This window comes from Triticum dicoccoides, chromosome 4B (genome assembly GCF_002162155.2).
Source record: "Triticum dicoccoides isolate Atlit2015 ecotype Zavitan chromosome 4B, WEW_v2.0, whole genome shotgun sequence".
In the NCBI taxonomy this organism is placed as follows: Eukaryota; Viridiplantae; Streptophyta; class Magnoliopsida; order Poales; family Poaceae; genus Triticum; species Triticum dicoccoides.
Window position 1 is genome coordinate 39,763,414 of NC_041387.1, and position 7,692 is coordinate 39,771,105.

At 52.4% G+C, this 7,692-nt stretch overlaps 1 protein-coding gene across 1 annotated transcript; it reads left to right on the top strand.

The window, feature by feature from the left end:
• Nucleotides 1–2,154: 2,154 nt before the first annotated feature.
• LOC119294861 (glutamate decarboxylase 1-like) lies at nt 2,155–6,486 on the top strand. The gene is made up of 6 exons (XM_037573141.1): nt 2,155–2,438; nt 2,533–2,737; nt 4,736–4,936; nt 5,040–5,254; nt 5,373–5,679; nt 5,776–6,486. Exons 1-6 carry the CDS (start codon nt 2,347–2,349, stop codon nt 6,241–6,243), a joined length of 1,488 nt encoding a protein of 495 aa, XP_037429038.1. The 5' UTR covers nt 2,155–2,346; the 3' UTR covers nt 6,244–6,486.
• The last annotated feature ends 1,206 nt before the right edge of the window (nt 6,487–7,692 follow it).

Here is a 7,692-nt window from a genome sequence, read left to right on the forward strand (position 1 = left end):
AAAAGTTTGCACCAAACAGCCGCCGCCCCAAATAGATCTTCCCCAAATCGAGCCCTTATCCACACTGCTCTCTCCCACACCAACGCCACCGCCACCGCCACCCCCGCCCCCGTCGGCCTTCGATCTCCTCCGCCGACCTATGCGACCGCCATCGGTATCGATGGCGCCTGGTGCGTCGAGGTCGACGTCGCCTCCTTCCATAGTCATGCGAGGTTGAATCTGCCGGGAAAAACACTGTCCCGGCAGCCATTCTCATGGCAGTTCTATCTGTCGGGAGAAACACTGTCCCGACAGTTTATCTGCCCTTTAAAGTGCTTTCTCCCGGCAGTTTTTTTGTCCTTACATCAGTGTTGTGGTGTAGTGTATGCTGACGGGGCTCTGCCGACGGGAAATGGCCTATGCCGACGACCCGGGGCCGTCGGCATAGGCAGCGAGTCCGGTAGACCTACATTCTTCCCCCGGAATCATGGAACCCCCGGGCTTCAGCTGTCCTTTTTACCAAAGGAGATGGAAACAGTTAGAGCATCTATATCCGGACTTGGCAAATTCGACCCCTCAGACGCCCGCGGACGCGCTGCGAGCATTGACCGGGCATGTTTCATACAAGTCTTTCACACTCGCGTCCCCTCATATCTGAAACCTCAAAACCATGCAAACCATGCAACGCTACATGTAAAGTATAAAATACGCTCAACTAGCCGGATTATCATTGCATTGCCGGATGAAACCACATAGCTTATCGAAGGCTTATCGGCGGACAATGGAAATTTATACTACAAATAGTTAGAACATAGATAAAACAAAAATAAAATAGGGAAGGATGGAGTAAATTACCATTTCCTCACCGGCCCATTCTCCTCCCAGCCGTCGGGGAAGGATGGAGTAAATTACCATTTCCTCACCGGCCCATTCCCCTTCCAGCCGTCGGCGCGGCTGTGCCCTTCTCCATGTAGGCGTCGGTGTGCGGAGGTGCGTCGTCGCGAGAAGTGGATCCATCCGTCAAGTGGGAGGAGTCGGAGCTGCACCTTTTGCCCGACAACCTATGGAGCAGGCGGTCCTGCTCATTCGTATGCCGGGCCGTCTTCGTCTTTGCTGCTGCCTCCTTTTTTGCCTCGCGCTCCGACAACTCGATGAAGAGTCAGAGCGCCTTGGCATTCTTGCGGCAAAGGCATCGCGCATCCTTCTCCATCACCGTGAGAGAGCAGGGAGGACGGACGCGAGGGGCGCCGCCTCGGGAAGGGTCGGCGACATCGTCGGCGCTGCGCCGACAGGCGATGAACACTGAAGAAGTAGATCCGCCGTTGCTAGATCCGCCTTGGTCGAGCAGCGAATGCCTCAAAGCGATGCGGAGGGCGACCTCCTCCACATCATCGGGCTCCGCTTCGCGCAGGAGGCTCCCCGAGTCGTTGTTGGAGCTGGATTTCCCACCGAAGGCAGCGCTACTTCGGTCGCCGGGCATTGAATGAGTTCGAAAGTGGAGTTGGAGGAGAGGGAACTGAAGTGCAGTTTGGATTGACTGCAGTCTAGGATTTTTCGGATGGGAATTTTGTGGGTCACGCGTGGGCCAAGCTAGGCCAAACCGACGTGACGGACGAGCTCGAACCACCTCATATTTTGGCTTGATATGAGGGGCGCCATACAGCCCGGACGTTTGAGAACGGTTTAAGGCCCCCGTCTGGGTCGGTTTTTCACGACCAGTCAGTGACCAAGCCGTCCGCACAAACATTTAGGGACGGTTTGAGGCGCCCGACTGTAGATGTTCTTAATTCCGCACACACAAAAAAAGAGAGGGAAAGCGACACGATGGAAAGAGCGAAGCTTCACCCCCGCCTTCGGAGGACCAATACCAGACACCGGAGCGCGCAGCCCCAAAGAGACGACATCAACCCAAGTGTCGAATAAAGCGTGACCGGACTGAACGGGAACAGAAACATCTTCGTCAAACCATGAATCCACGGTAACTAGGCGACGAAGTCCGGTGGCCAAGTACAGTAGTACTCTACATGTTTTTTTTTTCAACGGTCACATGTAGTACACGTTTTTTTTTTTTGAACGGGAGCTTCCCCTTCCCTTCGTCTAAAAGAAAGGGAAAAAATCTTCCCCTTCACCCGTCCCCTCGGCTCGATTATAAATATTCCGCCATTTTTGTCTCCCGGCCAGCACGGCGCACGCCATCTACTATACATACAATAGGAAACGTTCCCGCTGTTCCTGGTAACGGCTTAACCCCGACCCCGCGTTGATCAAGCACAAACCAGCGGCAGCACTAGCAGTCTAGCACCACCACCGCCCCCGCCGGCCCCCGTCTCCTGATCGGATCGGCCGTCGTCCCCGCCGGCGAGCAGGATGGTGCTCTCCCACGCCGCGTCGGCAGGGTCGTCCGATGACTCGGTGCACTCCACCTTCGCCTCCCGCTACGTCCGCGCCTCCCTGCCCAGGTACGTTTCTGCTTGCTTGCGCGCGCATGGTGGATGGATCATGGATGGATGTATGCTGATCTGGTTTTGGACGACGGACGGAACGGGTGGGCAGGTTCCGGATGCCGGAGAACTCGATCCCGAAGGAGGCGGCGTACCAGATCATCAACGACGAGCTGATGCTGGACGGGAACCCGCGGCTGAACCTGGCGTCCTTCGTCACCACCTGGATGGAGCCCGAGTGCAACAAGCTCATGATGGACTCCATCAACAAGAACTACGTCGACATGGACGAGTACCCCGTCACCACCGAGCTCCAGGTTCACCTTTTACTTTGGCGTTACTCCGGTCGTTTAAGCCCCTAGATTTGATATTGAGATCTCGATCCCTTTCTTCTTTCGGTGGGCTTCCACTGCTCCACTTGGCCCGCCTGACCCACTGATCTGGCATAGAAGTTTGAAAACTAGCACCGCTACTCCCCTAGAAATGGTAAAAAATGATCGAGCATCCATCACATGCGCCTTCGTATCTTGCCTCTAGCCTAGAGACGATTAATATATATAACTATGTAGTACGAGTCAGTTACCTTTCTGCCCACTGTTTCTGTATATTTATCCCTTTATATATGGCCGCGTGTAATGAAGAAGATGAATTAGTAGGGAACTCTTTTCCATTGCTCTCAAGTTTATGTAGGTGTCCAAGACGTCGCCCACCAAAGAAATTGACAAAAGGTCGGTGGATTAATTAGACAATTGGGTGGTATTCAGTAGTCATGTCAGGCTAGCAGCAAGCGACAAAACCAGGAGATATATTCAGCCTTTAGCGTTTGAGAAAAAGAACAGAAAAAAAGACAGCAGGTATATTCAGGCTACCTCCCCCCCCCCCCTCTGTTTCAAACCAAGAACAATACGGTGCTCCTCGAGATCAATACGGATTAATAAGGTCATTTCAAAACAAAAAGGCATTAAGGGTAGTGCTAGTATTGACTTATTTACAGTCTAGATGGAAACATTAGTTGCTTAATCGTCACGGCAGCCAGGGCTCAGCGCTCGCAGGCCGCACGGCTGCATCATCATGCTAACGAGAAGGGAAAAAACATTCGAGGATTGGCACTTACAAAGACCCAACATTAACCGTTCTGAACTACTTCCTCCGTTCGGAATTACTCGTCCAAGAAATAAATGTATCTAGATGTATTTTAGTTGTAGATACATCCATTTTTATTCATTTTTGTGACAAGTAATTCCGAACGAAGGGAGTACTTGTTGTATAAATAGATAGAAACAAACGTATCTACAACTAAAAATAGTCTAATAGTTTAGATACATCCATTTCTGCGACAAGTAATTCAGGACGAAGGGGTACTACTTATTACATAAAGGAGGAGTATTATATACTGTAACAAATAAAACAGTAATCTACTCAACGGCGCGTCTATCCTCTTTGGTTCATGAACCTGAGTGGCGCACTAGAGAACAACGGGGAGCAGAACGTGTGTGGTGTACTAGTGTGCAGAACAAGGCATCTGGCCCCCGTCCCTGTCCTCCAACTCGCGACGCAACAATAGGAAAACGAGCAAGCCACGTTCACATACACACACCGACACACGGCGATAGCTCTAGCTCCTGGCTGTCGTCTTGTCGAGCCACCCAACGATCGATCGAGAGGGGCAACAGGACTGCCTGCCCAACGTCGGGTCGATCGGTAAAAGCAGGCACTCATCCCAAGTAGGCCGAGATTTTCTCCGTGCTATCGCTGTACTGCTAGGCCGCCGAGCTAGACGCTCGTGGCCATGCTGGAGGGGATGTAAACCGGAAATGTTTACTGACTTGTAAGCATGAACCAAGTGAGTGATGATTCGATCTGATTGCGCCCTTTTGGCACAGCGGTGCACTATTAGTATGGGTGGCGGTGGTCTAATCATCTAAGCACACGCCGGCCATACTGCTAAGACTCACCGGCAAAATCATGGGAGTAGTGGACTATTTTTCTTTCTTTTGAATGCAAGGTTGGACCCCTGGTTCCTATTAATGGATGAAATCATCAGAGATTGCAATGCAACGAGAAAAAGCAAAATATGGAGTAAAAATAATAAAAGCTGCTATTTATTACTCCCTCCGGCTTGAAAAAGAAGGCACACATGCTTTTCAAATTCAAGTTTAACCATGGATTTAACCTACCTATAAAATGTGGTAATGATATGATTTACGATCTTCGTGGAGGAAATTCTAGTTTTCTTTCTGCGAGAAATCAAGTTTTCATATAGCAATGTTTGGTTGATCGATCATAACACAGGGCTTTTAAATTCTGTTTTGCAGAACCGATGCGTGAACATGATCGCGCATCTCTTCAATGCTCCTCTCGGGGAGACCGAGACGGCCGTGGGAGTGGGCACCGTCGGCTCTTCGGAGGCCATCATGCTCGCCGGGCTGGCCTTCAAGAGGCGTTGGCAGAACAAGATGAAGGCCGCCGGCAAGCCCTGCGACAAGCCCAACATCGTCACCGGCGCCAACGTCCAAGTACTCAATATAAGCACATCACAGTCTATCTTTACTTAACATTTGCACCATGCGGTTTGTTACCTTCTTAAACTTACTGGATCATTGGGTAAAATGAATTCAGGTTTGCTGGGAGAAGTTCGCGCGCTACTTCGAGGTGGAGCTCAAGGAAGTGAAGCTGAGCGAGGGGTACTACGTGATGGACCCCGAGAAGGCCGTTGAGATGGTCGACGAGAACACCATCTGCGTCGCCGCCATCCTCGGCTCCACCCTCAACGGCGAGTTCGAGGACGTCAAGATGCTCAACGACCTCCTCGTCAAGAAGAACGAGGAGACAGGGTAATGAATTCGTTAACCATCTTTGATCCTTCCACTGAGCTCCCACTGCACATATCACTCATCTAGACAGAGGTCCGTGGAAAATGTTGTACTAATGGGTTTTGGGTTGGACGTGCAGCTGGGACACGCCGATCCACGTGGATGCGGCGAGCGGCGGGTTCATCGCGCCGTTCCTGTACCCGGAGCTGGAGTGGGACTTCCGGCTGCCGCTGGTGAAGAGCATCAACGTGAGCGGGCACAAGTACGGCCTCGTGTACGCCGGGATCGGGTGGTGCATCTGGAGGAGCAAGGAGGACCTGCCGGACGAGCTCATCTTCCACATCAACTACCTCGGCGCCGACCAGCCCACCTTCACCCTCAACTTCTCCAAAGGTTCCAGCCAGGTTATCGCGCAGTATTACCAGCTGATCCGCCTTGGTTTCGAGGTACTGCTGATCGATTCTATCTCAGCATTTCTCACTTACTACAACAACAATTTTTTTGTGTGCTAACCGTATCTGGTTTCTGGTGCAATAATGCAGGGGTACAGGAACATCATGGACAACTGCCAGGAGAACGCGATGGTGCTCAAGGAGGGGCTGGAGCGCACGGGCCGGTTCAACATCGTGTCCAAGGACCAGGGCGTCCCGCTGGTGGCCTTCTCCCTCAAGGACAGCAGCCGGCACGACGAGTTCGAGATCTCCGAGTTCCTCCGCCGCTTCGGCTGGATCGTGCCCGCCTACACCATGCCCCCCGACGCGCAGCACGTCACCGTGCTCCGCGTCGTCATCCGCGAGGACTTCAGCCGCACCTTCGCCGAGCGCCTCGTCATCGACATCGAGAAGGTGCTCCACGAGCTCGACGCCCTCCCGTCCCGCAGCAGCGGGCCCGCCCTGCAGTACCCCAACGGCGACACCGTCAGCGAGAAGGACCTGGCCAGGCAGCGCGAGGTGGTGTCCGTCTGGAAGAGGGCCGTCGCCGCCAGGAAGAAGACCCAGGGCGTCTGCTGAGCGGCCGCCATGCATGCACCTCTCACCTGCTACTGGTGTTTGCTGATGATATAGCTGCTGCTGGATCTTTATGGTTGTATTTCCTAATTTAAGCTACTGCTACTTCTCTTGTTCTGGCTCCATTGGATCGATCGAGTATATTCATGTACTTGCATATTTGTGCACAAAACACTGGAGTACCTAGCGGCAGTCGTATGTTTATTTTGGGGCCCAATGTTCAACCAAAATTGATGTTTATTTTTTTGGAACGAAGACGCTAGACGCGTCCGACTTTAAATTAATAAAGCCACTTAGGCAGCATCCAAGGTTTGCACGCCACATACCACACATAACACCACAGTCTCAATAGGCTACAACAGCCACGCACGCCATAATGAAAACAACAAACTAAGAGGGGACCCGACCCACTCTAGCTCACAAACAAGACCCTAGAGGAACAAGATACGCTTCAATTCGCTTGCCACAGCCTTGGGATACATGTAGCGATCTTCTCCATAGTGCTCTTCAAATGGTCTGCATCACCTTGCTTCCCCAGCGGTGCCCAACTCTGTAAAAATAAATGGCATTTGAAGATAACATCAGTAGGATTGGAAGGAAACTTATGTTCCATAGTCATTTTATTACGCACAGTCCAAAGGGACCAGAGTAGGGCCCCTACGCAGGTCCACAAGATCCTGGCCTTGGCACCCCTCTGTGCCTGTAAAATAGCCAGCAGCTCAAACCCAGTGCTAGGATTCCAATTCTGTTGGAAAACCTGTCGCACCGTGCTCCAGGCAAAGCGGACCAGAGCGCATTGGAACATGGCGTGGTTCGCGTCCTCTAGCGACTCACATACCACGCACGTCCCGTCCGAAGGCCCATTCCGTTTAGCTACGTTCTCCGCCGTCGGAAGCCTATTGCGAAATAACTGCCACATAAAGATCTTAATCTTTAACGGCACCCTAGCCTTCCAAAGGTTCCTGGCAGTATCCAACGCAGTGCCCTCTGTCAGCTTATTGTAAAGGGACTTCACTGAGAATTTCCGAGACACGGAGAGGTCCCAAGAAACCGTATCCTCATCTAGATTTACCGAAATTTGTTCCAGCCGCGCCTGAAGCAAGCCCCAATTTGCTAATTCCGCCGCATTCAACTGTCTCCGAAAGTTAATCAAAGGCGGCGTAGCGCGAAGAGCCTCTCCCACCCTGAGTAGCGGGTCCGCCGTCACCTGATATAACTGCGGGAACTCCTGCCAGAGCGGCTTGTCACCCAACCAGCGATCCAACCAGAACCTAGTCGAGTTGCCGCTATTCACCTCAAATCTCGCCCCCAGCGAGAAGGCTGGTCTAACCGCCTGGAGCCCATTCCAAAACGGCGAGCCCGAAGCCTTGGCGTTAAATACATCCCCGTCCGGGAAGTATTTGGCCCGCAGATGGTCTGCCCACAGACCCTCTTCCTTAGCCGCTAGCTTCC

Excerpts from the sequence above, each read along its gene's own strand:
- LOC119294861 (XM_037573141.1), top strand. The coding sequence starts at position 2,347 with ATGGTGCTCTCCCACGCCGCGTCGGCAGGGTCGTCCGATGACTCGGTG. Across the intron at positions 4,937-5,039 it reads TCACCGGCGCCAACGTCCAA|GTTTGCTGGGAGAAGTTCGC; the intron begins GTACTCAATATA and ends AAATGAATTCAG. Across the intron at positions 5,255-5,372 it reads AAGAAGAACGAGGAGACAGG|CTGGGACACGCCGATCCACG; the intron begins GTAATGAATTCG and ends TTGGACGTGCAG.